Below are 27,111 nucleotides of genomic sequence, written 5' to 3' on the forward strand. Positions count from 1 at the left end.
AAAAAATGGATTATTTTTATGTCGTTAATTATTAAAAAAAATTAACATTTATATTATAATTACACATTTTTAAATCCTCTATTTCTGTGATTATAATATATTACAAAAAACATGTGGTAAAATTTTAATTACTGTAGGACCTTCCTGAGCTGAAAAAAGTGGCAACAAAACATTTAAAACACAAGTTTTAGATATCGCATTATGAAACAAAAGTACAGCTATATATGTTTAAAAAATCCAGGACACTATGCAGAGTAGTTTGGATCCTCCTGTTTATCAGATAGATCCTTAAGCTTTCATTTTTAAGAGTCCTGGTCTGTCTGATTTTCTTTTCAAGGTCCTTAGCTGCGTTTTCAGCGTTTTTCAGTTTAATTCACTCCAGATTTCTTATCGCATTCACTGGATGTTTTCCTGCACTCAAAACTAAATGATCAGTATTTGTGTATAAATGTTTGAATTTGCTGGAAGATATAAATCCAAGTTATGCACAATCCCAATGTTAAACTTTAAAATATTGGAACGATTTTAGTGTTATAAACATTAACTCATGTTTCAACACCCGGTATGACAAATTTCAGTAGGTAGTTCTGATGTTGAGTTTATCCAGGGAATTCCGATCAACTATTATTCTACATTGATTTTGTTCAACATTCAATAATTAATTCCGGAACCAATTTTACTGCATCATGTTTCAAACCCTAGAACATGTAAAAAAAAAAAGAATCTTGACTAACTGATACTCTAACATCATAAGTAACTTCTATAATTATCGTGATACTGTGACAGTTGCACTCATTAATTGAGTCGTTATTGAGAATAATGAAAGAATCTTTGTTACAGTTCTGCTGCCTCTGCTCACTGCTGTGTTCGTGCCTGCTTCTGCTCGGCCGATCAGTCTCAGGACTTGCGCTCGTCTACCTGCTGCTCATGAGTGCACTGCTCGGCCCTGCGCTCGTAGTCAAGTTTTTGCCGCCTCAAATGAAACAGACAGTTGCTCAATACGCTGCTTGTGTTCAACAGGCCTTTGCCAAATACTGTAAGTAGTGTTGTTTGGTACTGTTGGTCCAATACTGTATTAATTTTACACAATGCCACCACAAGCAGCAACAAAAAATACAAAGATTTCAATGTATCTCAATCGATCCAGGGCCATACCATGAAAACACGAACCAGGCGGAACACATTTAGGCGTTAGTTACAGACTGTCAACGATGAGCGGCTTGACTGCACTAAAGCATTGTGTTTTGTCTTTCTTGATGTGACCATTTCAGACAGTTCACTATATGCGTGTAGGTCCTCCTACCCCAATTGAGACCATCCGCTCTCAATGTGTTCATAAGAGAAAGCACATTTGAAGAGACTAAAAACAAGAAAATCTCAACAAAAACGTTTCTGTCTCTAAAAACTTATGAAATAAAGCAGTAATTTACAACTATTTGAGTTAAGAGTTGATTAATTTCAATCGTATTTTACGAGATGTGATTCGTGAAACTGTGAATGTAGATGACAATGTGTGGGTGATGTTGTCACTGTATTGTCTACAGAAACCGTGGTTAGTGTGTGTGTGTGATCAGCGATGTGTTCACAAGCTCCACATGACTTTGGTTAGGGTGCTTCCAATATTATAGTGGAGTTTATAGTTTGTTAGTTCTACCCCTGTGTTGCATAAGCTCCCATACACACAACAATCCGTTGGACTATTAAAGTTGGCCGAACGATCGTCTCAATTTCGTCTGTGAACGATTGCTTCTCACCATGGTTCGATTGGTCTTCAGATTATATAGGTTAAAACCAAAAAAGTGAGGTTGGCGGTCACATCCAAAACTCATCTGAATTAATATTTTCACGAATTAATATAGTTTGCAGATGATCTGCTGGCAGAATTCCGCACACATATCAGTTTTCATCATTAGAGTGGCATTGCTTGGATGGTGGCTGTTGAAAATCCTACCATTTCTGCGAACAACTAATCATCTGAACAGCTTCCCCGCAGACGCGACTATTGGTCGGACAATTAAAACCGTTGGAAACCAAATGTTATGATTTGCTTTTTTCTGGTCCATAACAATAATCACATGAAATCACAGTTTTTTCATATACTTATTTATTTTCTAGTTTTATTTTTGTGTTCATTAATTGGAGTTACACATCCAACATGGCTGCCAAGCAACAATCTCAGTGAAAGTGCTCAGTAATAAGTGATAGTTTTAGTGGTATAAGTACAAAACAAACACCTAAACTTGTGCATCACTAACGACTGTCAAGTACTGTGAGTATTTTCCATTTTAAAAAAATCAAGAAAACAAGTTCAATAACAACAAACTTTACTTACTGCAAGAATCCTAAGCATATGACATCAACAAAGAACACTTAAGTAACCATTACCAAGCTTAACAATACAAAAATATATGTATATTTTACATATTAAACAACACTATTTCTGACAAAGGTAGAAGCTCTGTTTAATTTAAAATAAACATTTGTAGGGAATAATCTGGTTACCATATGGTAACCACTGGAAGCAGTGCTGACTGTTCTGACATCTCACATTCCACACACTGACCTACTACTGCCTGACCTCATTACAACCAGCTCAGCACTTGTTACGCAACCTGCTGACAACTGCTAGCAGCTGTGTACTTACTGACCTAGCTTAAGCTGTACTCCTGCTCTACTCTGTACCTAGCTGTACAAAATGCCCACAAAATATCCTTGTGGCAATTGTGATATATAGGTGTCAGATTTTCAGGAATAAAATGTACAAGAAAATGTAAAAAATGGTACCACTCAGGATGCCAAACATTCCAGAAAAAAGCTTAAAAAAATGGACGATTCTGAAATCGCAAAATGGCAATGTATTACCTGTAGAAGAGACCAAACAGCTTGATCAAGAAACATAGTGATCCAAATTTAAATTTAAATACAACTCAATCACTCCAGACCGTTCTTTTCAAGGCCTTGAATAATAGTTTTTACTCAATGTGTTAGTTTTGGAAGCACAACTCCTCTATCCCTCCCTCTCTGACTGACTTAAAACTTAGGACGAGAGTAAAATCTAAACTGATTGACCATGATGAAAAGCTAGAAGATCAGGACTTATAAAAAAATCTCTGACCCTAGCTGCTCAGAGGCCGGAACAATCTTACTACAGGAGAATAATGAACTGAAAAATAACATCCACTATCTAAATAGTCGAAATTTCTCTACTTGAAGCCAAACTCACTTAGTATGGAAGCAAAAGTTGAAGAACTCTCAGCCATAGAAATTAAACATATACAGAAAATTGAAATCCTGCTAAACAAGTTGGAGGATGTAGAGCAGGAGCTTATTAAATGTAAACAAGATAAATCTGACTTACAAAATATTTTTTGAGGAACACGACATAAAACAATCAGAAATGCTCACTGGTTACCTATATAAAATAGACGAGCAAGAAAAAAATCATCTCAAAATTGAAAAACAATGACTGAGCAAACTGATAGTTACAATTTTAAAACTTTTAAAGACATGGAAACCCAAAACAACCTTTGTTAGCTCACAATCGACAAATCCTAATCCTGCTTCTTTGTTGGATCTAGCTCTTGTCCTGGAAAAATTTGACCATATGGAGCAGTCCATGGCAGATCTTGCGAGTTATGCCATGAATAATTATGCCCTCTGCCAGCCCTTAAGGCTGATGTCCTGAATACAATAACGGGACAAGAAGACCAGAACAAAGAAATGAATATAAGGAAGACACAGAAGGCTCGTCTTACTAAATTAAAGCCAGTTTCAGAACTAAAAAGTAAAAAACTACCAATAAGGACAAAACTAGAAAATCAATTTTACTTAGTGTTTCATTACAAGTAAAAAAGTGTAGAGACCACAAAACACCGGAATTTTGATCTAATTACGCCTGACCAGACTATACAGAAGAGTGGGGGAGCTAGGACAAACCCCGTCACAAAAACTGATCAGCTCTCTTGCGACACAGGGTTCCGGCCCGATACCTGACCATCATGAACAGATGAGTGGGGGAGCCAGACAAACCCCGTCACAAAAACTGATCAGCTCTCTTGCGACAAAGGGTTCCAGCCCGATACCTGACCAGCATGCACAAAAGAGTGGGGGAGCCAGACAAACCCCGTCACAAAAACTGAACCAGGACTACTTTGTGACACAGGGTTCCGGCCCTGATACCTGACCATCATGAACAGAAGAGTGGGGGAGCCAGACAAACCCCGTCACAAAAACTGAAAACACCAGGGACACTCCAGTACTAAATAGCAATAAGATAGTTGTTGAAGCGCAGGTACATTTTCCAAATGACTATTCACCACCTAGACAAAGTACTTTTTATAGAGTTCATCCAGAAAAAACATTTTTTAGGCAAACATCCAAAGGCAATTCACAAATTCAAACAAAAAATACAAAACCAGGATCTTTGTAAATCCCCATCACCCTGCAAACAAGTTAACCTAAAAATCACTGTTCTACATCAGAATATCCAAGGACATGAAGAATAAAAACTAACAGATTAGTCCACCTTCTTGAAGAAGTACAGCCAAGGATCTTAATACTCACAGAACATGGACTTAAAGAAGACATTTTAAAAAATATCAAAATTTCTGGCTACACACTTGCCACCTACTTTAGTAGAAGTAAACCATACTAAAGGAGGAGCAGCAATTTATGTTGACGAAAACATATTCCACCTGACAGAGACAATCCCTGTTTCAGCATACTGTCAAGAATTAATCTGCGAAACAGCAATGATTAAGCTAACATTGAACAAGAAAACCATTATACATTACTGGAATTTATAGACCTCCTTCTGGTAACCTTCATCATAGCACTGAGTCTAATATCAGAAATGTTGGAAAAAACAAAAGCAGAAAATCAACCCCATTCTGTTATTAGGTGACATCAATGTTGACTGCTTAAAGACTGACAACGAAAACAAACAACTTAATAAATGTTTTGGCCAGTCACAACATTTTATAGATTGAATCTACCTCCTACTAGGATTACATCGAATACAAGGTCTTCAATTGACTGTGTTTGTACAAATCTACCACTTGAAGAGTTAGAAAGTAAGGTATTTCACAGCGGCCTATCTGACCATACTGCACAACTTTGTACGTCACAAATAAGGACTTATCAGGAAAACACCTATTACAGTGGAATGAGCGAAACTATTCCCAGAATAACCTTAGTATGTTAAATGCTTTACTGCTACAAGAAAATTGGGATGAAGTGCACAATGCTTACACTGCAGAAGAAGCATATACTAAATTTATGTCAATAGTTACCTATGGCTCTCAATCAAGCATGTCCATTAAAGAAAATTAGAAGGAAAAAGAAGGTGACAAATAAACATTTTGTAGGACCATCAGGTAAACTTGCTAAAAAGAAAACTTCCTTCAGAAACTTCTAGTATATGAGAAAACAAATAATGAAGAAGATAAACGCAATCTAGCAAAGGCTAAGAAAGAATATGACTTGAGGCTGAGAAAAATTAGACAAGAGGCATCAGCCAGTTTCATAAATAGAGCAGAGAAATAAATCTAAAGCCTTGTGGAAGATAATAAACGATGAAAGACAGACAAAAAATGTAATACAACAAACACTCAAGCTTGAAATTGATGGACATGTAGAAGATAACCCCTATAAAATTGCAAAGCATATGAATCACTTCTTTACCAGCATCGCTGAGAGAACGCTGAAAAACAATCCTAAACCATCCATAGACCCACACACAACCTCGGACACCGGCCATGACTTACATAAACTACCAACACGGCAAGCCAAATAGAAATACAAAATATTATAAAAAATCTCAACAAAAAAACTTCTGCAGCCACCGACAATATCTCACAAAAATACTTAAAACATTGTAAGGAATCACTAAACAATCCCCTCACAAGTATTATTAACAAAATCATTGAGTCAAGGTCAATTTCCATCAGCCCTAAAACTTGCAAAAGTTTTACCCAAAACATAAAAAGGGGAGTAAAAACCGAAGTTGGCAATTACAGGCCAATATCAATATTGCCAACTTTCTCTAAAATCTTAGAAAAAGTTGTCCTGAGAAGGCTTTTGGACCACTGTGAGAAGTTTTAATTTATTAACTGAGAGACAACATGGTTTCATCAAGGGAAAATCAACCATGACCGCCCTGACCGATTTTGCTGACTACATAATTGACAACCTTGAGGAAGGAAAAAACATGTTACTAGTTTCTTCCTAGACCTGAGTAAAGCATTTGACTGCTTGAGCCATGATCTCATATTTACACAAATTAGACAAATTAGGAATTAAGAGCACAGCCAAGATGTGGTTTAAAAGCTATCTTAAAGACCGAAACAAATAGTAGAAATAAAACAAGCAACAAGTGGAATCACAGCAATAACTAGATCAAGACCTTTACCTATAAAATCGAGGAGTGCCCCAGGGTCTGTTTTGGGACCAGTATTATTTATACTGTTTACAAATGACATACCGAACACCTGGACAAATTTTGTACAGTTTCAATGTACGCTGATGATACCACCTTGTCTTGAGTGGACAAAAAGACAATCTAGATATCAGATCATTCACAGCCTTGAACATGGCTTATCAGTACTGCCACTCAAATGACTTGGTGGTAAATCCAGACAAAAACTAGTCAAGTCGCATTTGGTGAGAAGATGTGATGAAAGTACCAACAATACCCGACGTGGAAAGGAAACACCCAAGCTAAATATTTGGAGTTCATTGTTGATGTGGGGATTTACCTGGTCACCCAGCATGTAGACAATCTTCTCCATCAAATTAAATTCCTCCCTTTATATGATCAAAGTACAAAATCTATAAGCGACATATCTACTGCGAAAATTGCCTACCATTCCTTGTTTGAAACTCACATCAGGTATGGCCTAATGATATGGGGAGGAACTTCTGCAAGTAATCTTCAGAAAGTTTTGATTCTACAAAAGAGGGCCGTAAGAACCTTAGCTGGAGCTGTAGGCTACAGAGAAAGTTGTAGAGAAGCCTTCAAAACCCTGAAGATTATACCAATAGTAAACCTCTACATAAAAGAAGTCATCTTGTATGCTGTTGGACAACCCCTGACGCAGAATAGACACCTACATGACTACAATACTAGACACACGGTACTCGTTACCAACTACCAGTTCACCATCTCTTACCTATATGAAAGAAACCCTCCTACATGGGCATGAAGCTGCACAAAACCTTCTACCTGAAGAATTGAGATGCCCTCACCGGGAGAAGACTGAAGACTACTCTTACTGACTGGCTAATTAACAATCCTTTTTACTCACTTAACGAGTTTATTGAAAGAAGACAATGAACATTGCCATTTGAAAAGCTTATTTTTGAAAATTGTAACAACTGTTTGTGATGATTTTATTTGACGCCATTTCAATACTTTAATGTATTTGAAAATAAAGAATATTTGTATTTGTATTTTGTATTTGTAATTCTATTCTTGGATCATCTTAAGGATAAAACTAAATATTTTAGAGCCATTATTTGATTATGTTAATTATGGTCGTATTCTGGGGGCAGTTGTGAAAGATACTGTTCAATACCGGTGTTTACTTATTCTACAGGGAGCGCTTCAGTAACTTCTGTAGTGGATAACTTTTATCACGCATTTTTCATGTAGTATAAGTCTGCAGTGTGATATATTTGGGGCCATGGTACTCTTGTGGAATTGTAATCAGAGCTGCCACTGGCGATGAAGGTCTGGTAAAGCATGAATTTATATAATGTCAATGGAAATTCTTACTGGGGATGGATCGATTCCTATACTCTATAGTACAGCTCTTTTTGTTCAAATCTTTCAAATCTTTCAAATCTTTATTTGTCATTAGGCTATATTACAAGCAATAGACATTGTCATACTAATACTAAATATACTATGCAGTATACAAATTGTCATAACTACAATAATGATAAAAATCTTCAATAGAATATGGTGCAGTCCTCACCAAAAAACTTGTAATTATTGTTTTGAATACATTAATACTTAATTTTTTTACATATTCAGGTAAACTATTATACAATTTAATTTGCATATATTTATGACTGTTTATCACTTTTTGGAGTCTGGTACTTGGTAAATTAAGATTATCACAGTTCCTAGTATAGTGGCTATGATACACATTGCGTTCAACAAAATCAGATAAATGTTTTTTTAACATATAATAAATTACACAATATATACAAGCTAGGTACAGTTAAAATCTTAAAACTAATAAAATATGGCTTACAACTTTCTATCTGACTTATACCAGCCATAACTCGAATTGCCCTTTTTTGGCATAAAAATACATCGTTAGCTCCAGGACTATTTCCCCATAGCAATATGCCATAGTTCAAGTGACAATTAAAAAATGCAAAATAGGCCATACGCAAACAATCAGAATCAACATTATACTTAATCTTAAACAATAAGTATAACACTCTAGATAGTTTAGTAATTAGCTGCTCAGTATGATAATGCCAACTAAGTTTTGAGTCTAGATGAATACCGAGCAACTTGACATGCTGATTGACTAACTCTCCATCTACTTTCCTTAATGTAAAGATGATTTGTTCTGACTTATCATCATTAAGTATTAACTCATTTGCTGAGAACCAGTCACCAGCCCTTTCCACTAATAGAGCAGATTCACGTTTCACATAATCCAGAGAGTAACCCTTAACCAGTGCTGATGTATCATCTGCAAAGAGGACAGACTGATGGGGGAGGTTGGATGGAAGATCATTAATCATAATGACAAATAGGAGTGGCCCCAAAACAGACCCTTGGGGAACACCTCTAACCACTTCCCGCATACGAGACACCTGATCCCCCATTACAACCACCTGTTTTCTGTTCACAAGGTACGAACGTATAAGGTTTAATTCTTTGCCCATTACACCATACTTAGAGAGCTTTTTAAGCAGTATTTTGTGCGATATAATATCAAAAGCTTTTCTCAAATCTAACAGAGTCAAAGCCAAGAAAGAATTTTTTTCAAATGCCTTGAGAACTTCAGTAACAACCTTTTCAACTGCATCAATGGTAGACTTACCAGCTAAAAAACCAAATTGTGCATTCGTAAAGTAATTATTTTGTACAAAAAAAGAATATAGTCGTCTTTTGATAAAGTGCTCAATAATTTTAGAAAAGATTGGTACCAGAGCAATTGGTCTAAAATTAGCAAGTTCATCTACATTCTTCTTCTTTTGAACTGGGATAACTTTAGTAACTTTTAAACTTTCAGGAAATATTCCTTGATCTAAAATTTTATTTATTAAATACGTAACAGGAGATACAATTGCTGGCATTATACACTTTATCATCTTGTTTGAGAGGCCATAGTAGTCCTGACTAATAGAACCTTTCAAGTTAGAAGTTATATGCAACACCTCTGCCTCTGACGCTGGATCCCAGGCCTGTCTAGCATCTGGATTAGATTTTATTTCGTTGACATTATTCATATAGTCAATATGACTATGCTTCACAGAATTGCCACTACTGTTTGGACCATCCTTAGCAACAGATTCACCTACACTAACAAAGTAGTCATTAAACGTATCTGTTGAAATTGAAGACGTATCTGTTCAATTCCAATACCAACAAAAGTGCTTTAAATACGCTTGGAAAGTCACAATTTCACAATATTACAACTAGTAATAGTGTTTCAAAGCTGAATCACGAACCCAAATAAGTCGGTGGACCCATCGTTCTACCTTTGCACTCCAGTATCTCATCATGCAGTTAGTGAAGTACCACTCTTGAACATCTATACATAAGGTTGCCTAGATTTAAGTGACACATCGGTTTTTGCTGCACCCACTGTGGGTTCAACTGGAAGGTTTAAACCAGCTAGAATTGAACCCTCCTGGGGGCTAGTGGGTGTTTTATCGATTTAGAAAATAAATTTGGAAAATTAAGAAAAATATAAATGAAAATCCTATAAATTTATTTTTATATTACTAAAAACTATATCTAGAACATATTTTTTTTCACAGCGACCAATGACGCTAGTGATGATGAATATCTGCCCATCACTACCAGTGAAGACATAGCCCTACTGACCCGGGCCAGTGACATGCACCATGACACGTACGACAGTGTAACCAACCCAGGTTAGTGCAATACTACATATTCTTGATCATGTGGTAGGGTTCTTCTATATCGTACTCAGCTGGGCTGTTCCCCTTCACAACACTTATGCAAACACTTTTACGTGATTTAAAGCTAAAATTTGTGCTTGGCATAATTTTTATTGAAATTTCTCACATCTCTAGCGATTATGCCATGGCCACAGAAGTAACCTCAAATGATTGATAATGTATGAACAATTCATTAAATTAATATACAGAGTTTAAAAAAGTCCCGCACTGGCTTTTTAATTCCCGAACGATTACAGGTAAAGCAATAAAACTTGGTACATCATTACTGCACCTACAAATGTGCTTTTTGAAGTAACTATCATTTTTTTTATCATGTCAAGAGGATCGCCCGAAGGATTCAGAATAAAATCTTAAATGAGAGCATAGGTCGAGTAATACATCAAATTAAAAGTCTTTATTAGTAAAGTACAATTCCGCAAATCCGACCTCAAAGGGTTCAATGTTTAAAAAATTATGCTGGTTTATAGTTTGAAACGTTTACAATGTAGGTCCTGTTCTAGATGGTTTAATATTGTTGTCTTGGCTCAAGTTGTGAAAGTTAAACTTAGTAAGTGAATACTAGACTTAAGAAAAAGTTTTTAAGGCAGTAGACATCCAATGTAGAATGGTCTACAAGGAGTTTTTACCGTAAGCTTAGCTCAAAATGTACATCATTATAAAGGGGCTGTTTAGCAGAGATGAATGCTAAAAGGAAAAACCTTTTATCAGTTATTATAATAGCAAATTCTTATTTTTAGGTTACTTCGCTTGATGTACATCTTACATTACACTTTAAAACAGTATATCTCGAGCTATGCTTACGTTAAATGTTTTGCCGAACTCCTTGTTGGATGTGATGAGTCACTAACTATGTATATATATATACAAAACATAAAATAATTTTTAATCATAATAACTTGATTTTTATAATTTTTTTATTTGACAATGCTTTGTTATATATTATAGGCTGTAGTGATGTACATGTAGTGCCCTCGGGCTTCTAGTACAAAATACTGACAATCGTCAAAAATGCCCCACTTTGTTTTTGCTAATGTTTAGCAGCAGCACTCACGTTACATTCTCCTCAATGTGTAAGATTTAAAAAATGATATCAGTGCTGTATTACACCAAAGTAAGTGTACTGCCACAATGAATAGTTTGTGTCAGGTTCTCAACAAACTCCACAATACAAGTAACCTATATTTACCAACAGATGCCATTGATAGCAAGTACAACATCTGTTGTGAACCTTACAACAAAAAAGTGTTAATTCCACAGTTTGTGTGTTGCAGATACCTCGTCAGATATTGTGTCCGGGTTGGCTGTGATGCCTTCTCACGAGGAAGATTCCCTCGGTACGTTTCTCTGATATTGTGCAATTGTAACGTTGAAGTCGTGCAAAGGTTGTGTGTCTCTTACACCACTCCTTAGCATTACGTCTGTTCACTGAATCTTCAAGGTTTTAATTATAATATTACACAAATAATATTTGCTAAATCAGTATTAAATGAATGTAAAGTTATAATTTTTAAAATTAAATAAATAGAGAACAGACAAAATGCATTGTCCATTTTCACTACATTGTCTAAACTATGGTCTCGTTAAAAATATAAATATTGGAATTGCATGTCCCCTCTCCCTATATAACACTCAATCAAAAATTCAAGAACATATGAATACTTAGTGCCATAGCTCCTGTACTCTAAAACTATGTTTAGATTGATCAGAGATTCATTTAGATGAAATGGTGGAGGTTTCTTTGCTATAATTTTTCTCTCTGTAATAATATATTACTATGTGAGTTTCTTATTTCAGATAACATATTCTCTGCAGATTTAGATTTCTAATGTGAATTGTTTACCTATTTCCAAAGCATAGCATCACAAAATATAAATAATAATAAGTTAAAATATGATGATAACCTGACATGGAGTAAACAGATGTTACGCCAAATTAATATTTTTATAAATATTAAAGAAACAGCTAAAAATCAAAAATTACTCGAGACAGTATACGACTAATAGCCACGTTTGGATTTAGAAATGCTATTTTATGATCTCCTCATAAAAAACTCTCTACCCATCTAGGAAGCTTCTGGCAGTCAATAATAAAACCTCTACCTCTGTCAGATTTTCACTGTTTACAAAATCATTTTTAACAATATAATGGTGGATTCTCTGCAGTGCTGACTGTACCATGATTTGGACTGATAGTGTATTTATATTGATGAAGTTTTGGAAGTGGGTGTATTTGTACAGGTAATCTGAGAGTTTTGTATCAATAGTAAAGTTTGAAGTGAGTGTACTTGTGCAGGTGATCCTGAGTGTATTTGTATTAATGGTAAAGTTTAATGTGAGTGTACTTGTGCAGGTGATCTAAGTGTATTTGTATCGATGGTAAAGTTTGAAGTGAGTGTACTTGTGCAGGTGATCTTAGTGTATTTGTATCAATGGTAAAGTTTGAAGTGAGTGTACTTCTGCAGGTGATCTAAGTGTATTTGTATCAATGGTAAAGTTTGAAGTGAGTGTACTTGTGCAGGTGATCTGAGTGTATTTGTATCAATGGTAAAGTTTGAAGTGAGTGTACTTGTGCAGGTGATCTAAGTGTATTTGTATCAATGGTAAAGTTTGAAGTGAGTGTACTTGTGCAGGTGATCTAAGTGTATTTGTATCAATGGTAAAGTTTGAAGTGAGTGTACTTGTGCAGGTGATCTAAGTGTATTTGTATCAATGGTAAAGTTTGAAGTGAGTGTACTTGTGCAGGTGATCCGAGTGTATTTGTATCAATGGTAAAGTTTGAAGTGAGTGTACTTGTGCAGGTGATCCGAGTGTATTTGTATCAATGGTAAAGTTTGAAGTGAGTGTACTTGTGCAGGTGATCTGAGTGTATTTGTATCAATGGTAAAGTTTGAAGTGAGTGTACTTGTGCAGGTGATCTGAGTGTATTTGTATCAATGGTAAAGTTTGAAGTGAGTGTACTTGTGCAGGTGATCTGAGTGTATTTGTATCAATGGTAAAGTTTGATGTGAGTGTACTTGTGCAGGTGATCTGAGTGTATTTGTATCAATGGTAAAGTTTGAAGTGAGTGTACTTGTGCAGGTAATCTGAGTGTATTTGTATCAATGGTAAAGTTTGATGTGAGTGTACTTGTGCAGGTAATTTGAGTGATCTGGAACCTGGTGCCAGCCTATTGCCTCTAGACACTGTGGACGATTCGGACAGCAATCCTGATGACCACCAAATACAGGTACTGCATCAGCTTACTGTAGGCTCAAATACTTTAGATTTAATTTCATTCCTACTGCTAGAATTTAATTAATATTAACGAATTATAACTTCACCTTCTGACGCTCCTTAATATTGCGACGTTACAATATGTTTTATCAACACTGTTACGTCAGGTATCCATGCATTAGCTTTTCGTTGTAGGTTAAAACAAAAAACGCACAGTACACAATACAGTTCCACATAAATAAATTAAAATATTCCAAATGAACACAACAACACAGTAGCAACATGTTTTCATTTGTGCTTGACGGAACAGTTTAAAACTACTGGAGTAAGGAGCTTCTTGTAGATGGACTTTGTTCAGTGAACCATTATTTCCAGATGCATTTATGTGTCAAATACAAGTTTATTTTATCATTCAGAAGATGTCACAATATTGGTTAAATGCAGTGTTAATGAATGTCAGAAGATAAATTTATAATTTATTAATAGTTAAGGTTCAGTAATAGGCTATTTTACATGCCCTACTTATGCATTTGTTTAGTGTTAAGGTTAGGTGTAAAAATTGACATAATAGTCCTAAATTTGCTTGTAAAATTAAACAATGTATTCATTCATTTGTAATTTGCGGTACCAAACATATTTTTCTTTAGTGAAATACAGAAAAAATTTATATTATTGGTTTAACAATTTATTATCAGTAAGCTTTTAACTTTGTACAAAAAAAAAAAAAAAAAAAAAAAAAAAAAAAAAAAAATAGGAACTGTAATTTAATTTCAGATTACATCTGTCAGGATAAATACAAAGTCCTTTTAACTTATTGACAATTTTAAATAATACAGCTAATTCACAGAATATTTATTAGTCATATTTTGCTATCATGTTGTACCTTTTCTGAATATATATTTAAGAATATGAACAAAAACATTGATCAGACTTTTTGTTACTATCTTTGAAGGTATGCAGATTATCGCATACATTTTTAAGTTCACACCGTGTCAAACATTAAAATTTTGAGATATTACTTCTCACTGTAGAGAGTCATCTTTAGTCACTGTTTCAGTTTTAAAATCAGCTGACTGAAGATGGCCGAATGTAGTGCACGTATGATATTGTATCAGCAATTTTTGACCTAAGAACTAAGCAAACATAAGTTGATTGGCATTTGTTTCCAATAACATTTATGCCTTATAAAAACAACTTGTGATATATCATTATCAAGCTTGTCTTACCAACCACGCTGCGCAGTTACACACTTAGGACTGACCAAGTGGCAGAACTGACAAGGACCGGGGTACTAAGTTGTGTTTTTAAAAATAGTTTTTTGTATCGTAAGTTGGATGGGGTATAGACGGATATTTTCAAAAACGTAAAGCAGAGTTTCCTAAACGACTATATCTACCCTAACTAATTCAATGAATTGAATATGAGAATATGAGATTTTTATTTTTTGAAATTAGTGTTTAGTCAAAGTTATGTTTGCGGCTTATGAATGAATGCTTTATTCCTATAAAGCGCTCAGATAAATACTTGATTTATTTTTCTGAAATACTTACCAAAGTATGTGATTTACATTAATAATGTTAAGCAACACTTACATAATCTTCCAGAGAAATTTTTACATAGATTATGGTGTTACTGCCTGTATCGTCGTCATCTTGGAAAAACCCCTCCTCAGTGATCGAACCAAATTATTTCTCTAGTACCAAGCTTTATATCAAAAGCATTCTATTGTGTCACACACACATATCCTCATCTCATATATCCCTTGGAATTTACATTCTCAATAATGATTATTCTTCAATTTGAGATTGCTAATCAAATAAAAAATCTCGTTTTTATTAAGTGTTCCAGTATTATTTATTTATTGTAACGTCAATCAATTTTTGTACCAAACTATGTGTTGCTAAGAAAGTCTGTTTCTATCAAGTAAACAAAACTAAGGTTCCTTAGAATGCCACAATAAAAGAAGGGAGGTCGATCAGACATCTGAATGTGTCCACAAAGTTAAAAACATTATTTTCACGAGAAGCTAAATCTGAAACAGTAAAACTGAAAATACTGAGTAAAGGCACCTCCAAAACTACGACAGGGAATGAAGTGGGATACTTGTCACCCAAATTTTAAATAGAATGTCAATCTGTGGGCAGTTCCAAAGTGGACATTTCAATGGCGATTCCTCGAGTGACGAGGAAGCGTTCTCGAAAGACTTGGTATTCACGGAGACCGAGGAAAGGAATGCCGCAGTGCTGCAGGGCCTCTCTAGTTACATCTCTCAGGTCAGTACAGCACCAGTTGTTAATTCAGTAGTCAGGAGTCTCTTTATCTATCATCAATAAGCTCCTTGATATAAGTTCGGGAATTTAATGATGCATGTTTGCACACTTCCTCTTTCTTCGCGACATACATACCTTATTTTAACTGAGGATGGACCACACGGTACCGTATACGCCAAACAATACCCGCGGGTACTTTCTTTGATGATGTTATTTGATTGGCCGACGAGTTTTCAGTTCCTCCACTAGGTTATGGCAATTGTCAGGTGAATTTTGGAATGATTGATTTTCATTATGAATTGAGCGACAATTTCGTGCAACAGTTGGCTATTCTGATTGTTTGGAAATAAAATAATCAATTTACATTAGAGTTTTGAGATTCTGTAAACAGTAAGCGTGGTGTAAAGTGACAACCAATTGACTAACAATTGAAATTCAAATATTTTTACCCTCAGAACCAAATGGATTTTTAATTTTTCAATGGAAATCTTTGTGTGGGTGCCTAGAGTCAATTAAAAATATTAAACTACCATATACAATTTTAAAATTGTATTTTATTACTTTATATTTTTAGTATTAATTTTGCCTAATTGCCTAGCAACAATCAGATTCATACCAGATCTACCACTAAAAATAAAATTCTGTGGTTCATTTGCTTGCCTTGGCCATTCCCCCAAGTTTGACGGTTAGGCCATGTTACATCATTTTCTTGAATTTCTTTATCGCTACTTTTACTCAGAATATCGTCATCACTTTCTTACCATCACTCACTTAATTGTTACTTTTATTGAGTATGTTCTCCAAAAATTTACTAAAACTCAGAAATAATGCAATCTTGACGCGACGCCATTTCAGACAGCAACTAATCAAAACAAACAATCAACAAATGAAACGGCAACAAACAATCAACAGTAAACAACAATGGATTTCAATAGAGTCGGCCAGTACAAAAAAGGAGATAAAAAGTTGGAGATTAACTACAGACCTAAATCAATTTTATCAGTAGTTCTTTTTTTTATTTTTTATTCCAAAAATTTCCTTATCAAAAATATTTTAATCTCTACTATATATATGAACAAATATCTCAGCATTTTGAAAGCCTTTCTATATGTTCAGATAATCAATATGGTTTTAGGCCTAAAAATTTAAATGTGATGCTGTAGTTCAACTAGTAGATAATACTGTTAATGATTTGGAAAAAGGTTCATAATTTAGTTTTACATCATTTGACATGTCAAAGGCTTTCCATACTGTAAAACATAATGTATTGAATATGAAACTTTCTTACTATGGGTCTGAACCTGGTTCAAAATCAAACATGGTATGTTTTAATAGACCATTGATATCATAAATAGTATTGGCAAATGTAAATTATCAATATGAGGAAAACTTTTCGACTCCAAAATTACAAACTTTAGAGATTTTTGTAGTTTTGAATTATCAATATAAGGAAAACTTTTTGACTCCAAAACTACAAACTAGAGATTTTTGTAGTTTTTAATTCTCCATATTATTATAGCTTTTACTAATTACGATACTCTTATTTAGCAATCGCAATAAAGGATTATTTTATTATTATTTGAAGGAAGTTTTTATTTTTCAGACTCTATTACTCCATTGTTCTCTGGTCATGTATAGTAGGAAAAATTATTGAGCTCAATAGTTTATTCTATTTCTTGAGTTTTTTTATTTAACAACATAATATGTAGATACAGATTGACTAATATCACAGCAATTTTTAACCCTAGAATTGACCCTAAACTGTGCCTGCAAGCCTACTTTATCTGATTTGTAGAAGTTTTTTTGTAGTGCTTTGAGGTATGTTGGTTTTACTCAACTATCCACTTGTTATGTAATTGTTCAGCATGAAATAAAGACTACTTCTACTTATAGCATAAAAGAAAAAATAGTGTTTCGTCCTAAGAACCAAATGTCAAGTCAAATGTTAGTTACAATATCTACGTTTCACCTTTTATGGCTCATATAGTTCGCTAAATTTACATTAGACATTGCTGGAATGTTATCGACAGTATTTAGATGCTACAACTTATAACTAATTTATTTTCTATGGGTGGCTAACCTTTCCTGCTTCTTTTTTTTTTGTCATCTGGTTTCACTTGTCAGCTGTTTGGTTCATTCCGATGATTTATTGTGCGACATATGTTTTTATGTGCTGCGATGGATTGTGAAATCTATATGAAACAGGTGAATATGAACTAAGAAGTGTATGCATATTGATTATTTTTTTAAATTAGATATCTCCCAAAACGCTTCGATCAAGAAAAGACGTAAAAGTGTTTGACACTTAGAATTGCTCATATGGATAAAACTCAGTCGTTCAGCTTTGAAACAGATACCTGTTGTCTAAACAAAAATTCCTGAAGTAAGATTACATGGTAATATAAGCAGTGTGATTGAGTGTTACAAAATCTAATAAACGTATGAAACAACTCTTTGATACAGTTCAGTTATTTTTTTGTCTTTCATACTCTTTAAGAATTATCATTCCTATGAGGTTTTTTTACCAAAAGTGACAAAAATCTATGATCACAATACTCTAGATCAGTCAAGTATATTTCACTCCCTGGTAGATTTGAGTGTGTATAATGACAGATTGTGTGATGATGTAGGCTGAGACCAGTAAAGTGCGTTCGGTCAGTCTGCTGGCGAACGTGATTTCGGCTACAGCAGACGACAACCAGGGCACGTCGGTGGACATCGACATTAACAATGATGACTATATTTAACTTCCTGTAGATTTGAGTGTGTATATCTGATGACAGATTGTGTGTTGATGTAGGCTGTGACCAGTAACGTTCTCAGCTCAGTCAGTTTGCTGGCGAATGTGATGCGGCCACAGCCGACGATAACTGATCGAAATTCAATAATTGATCTCCATTTTGTTATTTGAATATTGTTATATTGTTACCAATTTTATTGTTTGATTTATTCATGGTTTTATTAATTTTATTGTTTTACTAATTTTATTGTTTTATTTTGTTAATTGTTTTAGTAATGTATTGTTTTATTTGTTAATTATTTAACTAATTTTATTGTTTTATTTGTTAATTAGGTTAATGAATGATTGTTATTACATTATGGTGTACTACAATTTTAATGTTATCTGACTCAGGAATGCTTTACAAAATAAATGTTTGACATAGGTTTTAATACTGTTAATTAGTTTATAGTTAATTTATTCATAGCTGAAAATATTAATACTGTTATTTATAATAGAGCTTATTTATTTGTTAGCAAATCATTTTAGCTAGAATCTTGTTAAATCTATTAGTACTAACGATGGGAGACCGAAAAAAGGGAAATTTCTGACTATGTCATCTGTCTTACCAGCATAGCTGGATCTTGTAAGATGTAATATGACAATAAACATTCATTCATTCATTCATAACCAGGGAGGCGGACTCCGACAGTGACAATGATGACTATATTTAACTTCCTGTAGATTTGAGTGTGTATACCTGACAGATTGTGTGTTGATGTAGGCTGTGACCAGTAACGTGCTCAGCTCAGTCAGTTTGCTGGCGAATGTGATGCGGCCACAGCCGACGATAACCAGGGAGGCGGACTCCGACAGTGACAATGATGACTATATTTAACTTCCTGTAGATTTGAGTGTGTATATCTGATGACAGATTGTGTGTTGATGTAGGCTGTGACCAGTAACGTTCTCAGCTCAGTCAGTCTGCTGGCGAATGTGATGCGGCCACAGCCGACGATAACCAGGGAGGCGGACTCCGACAGTGACAATGATGACTATATTTAACTTCCTGTAGATTTGAGTGTGTATACCTGACAGATTGTGTGTTGATGTAGGCTGTGACCAGTAACGTTCTCAGCTCAGTCAGTCTGCTGGCGAATGTGATGCGGCCACAGCCGACGATAACCAGGGAGGCAGACTCCGACAGTGACAATGATGACTATATTTAACTTCCTGTAGATTTGAGTGTGTATACCTGACAGATTGTGTGTTGATGTAGGCTGTGACCAGTAACGTGCTCAGCTCAGTCAGTTTGCTGGCGAATGTGATGCGGCCACAGCCGACGATAACTGATCGAAATTCAATAATTGATCTCCATTTTGTTATTTGAATATTGTTATATTGTTACCAATTTTATTGTTTGATTTATTCATGGTTTTATTAATTTTATTGTTTTACTAATTTTATTGTTTTATTTGTTAATTGTTTTAGTAATGTATTGTTTTATTTGTTAATTATTTAACTAATTTTATTGTTTTATTTGTTAATTAGGTTAATGAATGATTGTTATTACATTATGGTGTACTACAATTTTAATGTTATCTGACTCAGGAATGCTTTACAAAATAAATGTTTGACATAGGTTTTAATACTGTTAATTAGTTTATAGTTAATTTATTCATAGCTGAAAATATTAATACTGTTATTTATAATAGAGCTTATTTATTTGTTAGCAAATCATTTTAGCTAGAATCTTGTTAAATCTATTAGTACTAACGATGGGGAGACCGAAAAAAGGGAAATTTCTGACTATGTCATCTGTCTTACCAGCATAGCTGGATCTTGTAAGATGTAATATGACAATAAACATTCATTCATTCATTCATTCATAACCAGGGAGGCGGACTCCGACAGTGACAATGATGACTATATTTAACTTCCTGTAGATTTGAGTGTGTATACCTGACAGATTGTGTGTTGATGTAGGCTGTGACCAGTAACGTGCTCAGCTCAGTCAGTTTGCTGGCGAATGTGATGCGGCCACAGCCGACGATAACCAGGGAGGCGGACTCCGACAGTGACAATGATGACTATATTTAACTTCCTGTAGATTTGAGTGTGTATACCTGACAGATTGTGTGTTGATGTAGGCTGTGACCAGTAACGTTCTCAGCTCAGTCAGTTTGCTGGCGAATGTGATGCGGCCACAGCCGACGATAACCAGGGAGGCGGACTCCGACAGTGACAATGATGACTATATTTAACTTCCTGTAGATTTGAGTGTGTATACCTGACAGATTGTGTGTTGATGTAGGCTGTGACCAGTAACGTTCTCATCTCAGTCAGTTTGCTGGCGAATGTGATGCGGCCACAGCCGACGATAACCAGGGAGGCGGACTCCGACAGTGACAATGATGACTATATTTAACTTCCTGTATATTTGAGTGTGTATACCTGACAGATTGTGTGTTGATGTAGGCTGTGACCAGTAACGTTCTCAGCTCAGTCAGTTTGCTGGCGAATGTGATGCGGCCACAGCCGACGATAACCAGGGAGGTGGACTCCGACAGTGACAATGATGACTATATTTAACTTCCTGTAGATTTGAGTGTGTATACCTGACAGATTGTGTGTTGATGTAGGCTGTGACCAGTAACGTTCTCAGCTCAGTCAGTTTGCTGGCGAATGTGATGCGGCCACAGCCGACGATAACCAGGGTGGCGGACTCCGACAGTGACAATGATGACTATATTTAACTGCCTGTATATTTGAGTGTGTATACCTGACAGATTGTGTGTTGATGTAGGCTGTGACCAGTAACGTTCTCAGCTCAGTCAGTTTGCTGGCGAATGTGATGCGGCCACAGCCGACGATAACCAGGGAGGCGGACTCCGACAGTGACAATGATGACTTTGAAATCATCAACCGCGATGAGCTCAACAACCAGGAGTCGTCCTAGACGACCGGTCCGATAGTCAAGTATGGATTCAAATCTCGCAGCGATTATAGAAATACTCTTTTTTTACTTTTATAAACCATGGTTGAAAATGTAGCATTCGTTTTTAGTAGGCATAATTGTGGTATGTTGTTTTAAAATATTTTAACTCTTTCTAGTAATTTGTGGTCCAGCTGGGGTCTTCACATAGTGACTTAAACAAATCCTGTATAGGTTGTTTATACTAGTGACTGAAGGGCTTTATGCCTTTTCTGAAGAACGAATGACTGGTTTTACCCTTGTTCTGAAGAACTGTAGAGTACGTCTTTCTAATGAAGACACTTAAATCGATTCAATTAAGACTTGCCAATCAAATGAAGGAGTCTCTAATATCCTTTAAAAATATTTACTTTTTTGTAAAAGGAGCGTCTTCGTACAAAGATCAAATACAGAGATACCCTTCATTTGTAATTGAAATACAATAATTTTTCTTGTATAAAATTTTGCATTTTAACCTGAAGACAAAGATAATATTTTGTTCTCTGATGAAGTTTACATGTAAATATTATTACCCCTTTTACCAAGCAAAATGGTCAAGAATGTTTATTAATTTCTGACAAAAAATATTTTTAACCTCAAATTATCAGTGTTATTCTCAACTCATATTCCTGTAAAGTACTTTAATATCCATTTAACGATGTAGCAGGCCTTGTACATGACATTGTAAATGTTGTGAAAGAACTGTTTCCATCCTGTGGAATATTTTGTGAGAGTTTTACTTAAAGTCGCTTGAATCCATATCTTGTGTGTTAGAATGTGCGAAAGGTGCTACAATGTTACTGATACATGTGTGATATTTGTTCAAACTAGGTTAAGGACTCAATATTTATGTTTTAGTGAAGCGGTGGCCATTTTGGACCTAATGACAGGGTACTTTTTTGTACTTTCAGCTTGTATTTATTAATTTTGTACTTGAAATAATGCAGATTATTGTTGTACACATTTAATAAATTCAAAGAAAACAAATTGACATGCTGTTCTGAAAAATAGTTGTGAAAATCATCAGAAGCAAAATTTATTATACGTCAGTGAATAAGTTGTTTTAAATATTTAGTTTTATTTTATTTTATAGTTCTGTTATTTAACCACAATTAAATTTAATGTCAAATCTGTTCTAGTAAGAGTTACCAGCTCTACAGGGTAATCAAAAAGTCCATAACCCCTTCTAGTAATTTGTTACATATTGAAAATAATATACCTAAAGAGATTTGTTTTTGTTGAAAAAATATCATCCAATTCAAAATTTTTAACCTCAACCCTCTCCCTCCTGTTGGATTTTTGGAAAGAAGATAAAAAGCATTTTGGCACAACCTGGATGTCTTTATGTGTTTGATATTCAACGTTTAAATTTGACACATTACAAAAAAAATATTGTAATTCTAATTAAATATTTAGAAATAATTTTAAATAGTTGATTTCCATGCCTTAAGGGGATATTGGTTGTTTGTCTTTGTTGGGGAATGAAATTTTATAACAGGCTTGGTCTTGCAATTTCATCTTAACCTCTTAAAAAGTGAGGGTAATGTAAATTAATAAGTTTTTTTCAGTATAGAAAGCTTTGAAGAAGTACAATTATCTATAAAAATTACAGCACTGGTAGTCTTACAACTGCATCGTTCAAAACCGTCTTTCCATGTGATGCGCTAATGGCACATCATAGTCACTGCCAGTGCCAAACATATCATAACCAAATAAAAGCTAAATTATAATTTTTCAAGTCCATAAACCGTGAGCCATTTTTTAAAACCCTGGCATACAAAAATATTTGATTGGCTTAGTCAAACATTTTGAAACTGGAGACAATAAGCAGTATATCAAGCATAGTGAATCATCACTGCTGGTTTCCCGTCCCAGAAATTAAAACATCAAATGTTGGTCATCTATATGCACTCGATAGAAGCAGAGCAACATGTCTATGCTATCTGTGCTAAACAAAGAATCTAGGTACATTATTAATATTTATTTCATAGTTTTTCAGTTCCTAAACTTTTCAAAAAGACAAAAAATGATAATAGTATCAATGAATTACCAATTGAGTAATTCATGAGCTGCAAAACCGATTTCAATACAAAATTGATTAAATGTTGATTTGTCAAAAACCATTAAATGGTTAAAGTGCTTTTTCAGTTTGTAATCTGACAATTTACATTTTACTAAAGTAGTACAGTATAAATGTTCTATCTTATACTTTAAATTTTGAATCGCCAGAAAAAAAATTTGTTCTGCAGATTATGCTAAAATGCTTTGTTTTTCTTAGCTTTCCAATAATGCATCCCTAAGGAGAATTTCAGTTAGAACACTTCGTGAAGGGAGGTATCCTCCACCTATAGGAGACACCTCTTCAAAATTTTTGAATGTCAAAGAGTAGATCCAATTTGACATAGACATGTCCTCCAAGATTGCTATTTAATTTACACTGTTGTTCAAAAATTACTGGGCTCGTGGGGACTTTTTGATAACTCTGTAAGTACCAGTTTTCTTTTCTTTCTTGTTCTTTTTTGTGTCACCTAATCTACCATTACACAGCACAGAAGAATGTTAAACCCAAAGAGATATCAGTAAGAATGAATCGGACTCTCAGACCTAGCAGTATTGCTCTGGGTGGGATATCATGTCATCAGTAAGAATTAATCAGGACTCTCAGACCTAGCAGTATTGCTCTGGGTGGGATATCATGTCATCAGTAAGAATGAATCAGGACTCTCAGACCTAGCAGTACTGCTGTTGATGAGATAGCATATTTCATCAGTAAGAATGAATCAGACTCTCAGACCTAGCAGTATTGCTCTGGGTGGGATATCATGTCATCGGTAAGAATGAATCAGGACTCTCAGACCTAGCAGTACTGCTGTTGATGAGATATCATATGTCATCAGTAAGAATGAATCAGGACTCTCAGACCTAGCAGTATTGCTCTGGGTGGGATATCATGTCATCAGTAAGAATGAATCAGGACTCTCAGACCTAGCAGTACTGCTGTTGATGAAATATCATATTAATGTCATCAGTAAGAATGAATCAGACTCTCAGACCTAGCAGTATTGCTCTGGGTGGGATATCATGTCATCAGTAAGAATGAATCAGGACTCTCAGATCTAGCAGTACTGCTGTTGATGAGATATCATATGTCATCAGTAAGAATGAATCAGGACTCTCAGACCTAGCAGTATTGCTCTGGGTGGGATATCATGTCATCAGTAAGAATGAATCAGGACTCTCAGACCTAGCAGTACTGCTGTTGATGAGATATCATAAGTCATCAGTAAGAATGAATCAGGACTCTCAGACCTAGCAGTATTGCTCTGGGTGGGATATCATGTCATCAGTAAGAATGAATCAGGACTCTCAGACCTAGCAGTACTGCTGTTGATGAGATATCATATGTCATCAGTAAGAATGAATCAGACTCTCAGACCTAACAGTATTGCTGTTGGTTGAATACTGGGATCATATGTCTCAGTTTTAGTTATCGTCTTCTAAGTACTTGTATCTCTTGACGAATGTACATTTCTTAAAGAAATTGTAATAAAGATTTTGCTTGATTGATTGAGTAACATTATCAAGGGTTCTGCAAGTACCTGCATAATTTGGGGTTTTTGAGAACCAGTTATAGTCATGTCTTTACGGTCAGATGTACCAATAATCCTGGTGACCTATAATTAGTCTCGGATGTTGTTGCGGTGTCGTAATTAGGATCTCAGTCTGGTTCCTGTTGATTACATCAAATTTTGGGTCTCAGACCTAGGCATGGTCCTGAGGATCAGGAAATCCTCCAAACCTAAACATGAGATAACTCCCTCCCTCCCACCACTCCCCTCAGCAGGCTAACAGTTTCCATAGATATTTAATATAGCACTCAATACATTTTCAACAGTTATAAATTGTCAACAGTGTCTATAAAAAGTGAATTTGCAACACTGTTTCCCACATTGACTCTGCAACCCAAAGTGGACAGATAACTAGAATGTTTTCTACTGGTTGAAGAAGATTGCAGTGCAATCGAAAATTTCTAATTATGTGTAATTTCAATCAGTAGACCCTAAAAGATAGTTTTCAAGATAGGTCTAGCTTATTTTCCTATCAACTAGTAATAACCATTAAGTAATACAAAAATTTTTTAAAGAGGTAATGGGACTCTAAATAAGCGAAAACTGAAAATTTCTGAATGTGAATGTGAATCTTTATCTTTCCTTAAAACAACGTAAACGTATATAATTTATTTTAAATTGTTAAAAAGTATAAATATTAACAAAACTATAGATACTGTTATTATTTGATGCCATCTTAGAATGGATAAGTTTTCGCTAAAGAGCAATCTAGATCAAATTTAAGTGATTATGTATGATTAGCATATAAGCACAAGTTGGTACTGTTATATACTGCTAGAGTTGATGTTAATACATAACAAAATAAGGACTATTTGAAGGAAGTAAGACTGCTTTCTTTTACATAGTAGATTTATGACTTTTGGAGTTAGTTGATTTCGTATGTATTGTGCTGAAAATGGAATACTCTTGGAAAGGCTGTACTAGGTCTACACGTGATAGAAAAGAAAACTGGATCACTACAAGTAATTTAGAGAGTAACAGAAAACAAATATAGTTCTTGTACAATTGTACCAAACATTTGACAGAAGCAGTTGGTAATGTTTCACCCCCCCCCCCTGTTCACGTAAGGTCCATCTTCCACTTGAGAGTGATACCGATTGTATTGTACGATATTGTAGATGTAGTGTAGAGTACTTAAAGTAAATACTAGTTAGAACTCCTATTTATTTATTTGGGGACAGTGTTTGTTCCAGTTGGTAGTAAGTCACAAGAAATAATTTCAAAATTAGACTCACCCTCGAGTTCGGGGTCATCTGTGTACATAAATTTGCACAACGCCAGCTACTCAGCGTTGGCAACGGCCGGGGGTTGTATCTTTTGGCTGGTTTTGTACATATTGAGTCACATGTAGAAAGTGCCACTGTATTATAATTTTTGTTTCAAAAGTTCCACAATTCATTTACTGTACTTGCCTTTTAACACTAGTTCTGGTCAAGATGTTTTGTTGTTAACGAAAAGCGAAATGAGCGAATGTTTCAGAACAAATGAAGTGATTGTGTTAAAAAAAGGAGGCAAGTTTTTTGTTTTCAGAAGAACTGAATTCATCCACTTTTTTGTGTGTTCTGTTAAGCGTTTAAAATGAAAAAAAAATTTTTACTGTAACGGTTTTGCATTACAGTAGAGTGTCTTGTAGTTTTAATATTATTCGATAATAAAACATATTTTAACGAAGAAAAATTGTCATGTCTTAAATTTATTTCAAGTCCCGTCATATTATCCTTTTCTGTTTGTGTATGTGGTGTGTATGCATTTATAAATGTGTGTATGTATGTGTGTTATGCTGTCCTAAACTGAATTAGTTATGTGTTCTTCAAATTCTCTAAGTTTAGACTATACAATGAAGACACCTCTTCAGGGAAAGGATGGATTCTGAGAAGAAATCCAGGTCAGCACCATCACTCTCCTCAGGGATAGCCTTCTCCAACATTAAAGCTCTGGTCATTGATTGGGAAAAGAGGACAAGACACAAGAATTGGAGTAGAGCCTCGGGTTTAAGAATATCCAAAATGTTTATCTCTCCTTATGCAAAAGGGTGGACAGCTCTCCTAGACCAGAATAAGGAGGATATAAGACTGATATTAGGAATGTTGACAGGACATGGCCCTCTGAGGAAGCACCTTATGAAGGTAGGCCT

General features: G+C 34.9%; 1 protein-coding gene across 5 annotated transcripts in view; it reads left to right on the forward strand.

Moving 5' to 3' along the window:
- LOC124366333 (reticulophagy regulator 3) overlaps positions 1-26,654 on the forward strand; it is a 69,955-nt gene extending 43,301 nt beyond the window's left edge. Inside the window, exons 4-10 of one of the 5 annotated variants that reach the window (XM_046822799.1) lie at positions 841-1,036; positions 10,009-10,125; positions 11,445-11,507; positions 13,307-13,398; positions 15,530-15,658; positions 18,456-18,521; positions 19,061-19,133. In XM_046822799.1, coding sequence (XP_046678755.1) covers positions 841-1,036; positions 10,009-10,125; positions 11,445-11,507; positions 13,307-13,398; positions 15,530-15,658; positions 18,456-18,521; positions 19,061-19,108 — 711 coding nt within the window. In that variant the 3' untranslated portion in view covers positions 19,109-19,133. Of the gene's footprint in view, positions 1-840; positions 1,037-10,008; positions 10,126-11,444; positions 11,508-13,306; positions 13,399-15,529; positions 15,659-18,455; positions 18,522-19,060; positions 19,134-19,158; positions 19,774-20,524 lie in introns of those variants that run through there. The other 4 variants (XM_046822798.1, XM_046822800.1, XM_046822803.1 and 1 more) reach the window with 4 other exon arrangements.
- The last annotated feature ends 457 nt before the right edge of the window (positions 26,655-27,111 follow it).

Source organism: Homalodisca vitripennis, chromosome 7 (assembly GCF_021130785.1).
Source record: "Homalodisca vitripennis isolate AUS2020 chromosome 7, UT_GWSS_2.1, whole genome shotgun sequence".
In the NCBI taxonomy this organism is placed as follows: Eukaryota; Metazoa; Arthropoda; class Insecta; order Hemiptera; family Cicadellidae; genus Homalodisca; species Homalodisca vitripennis.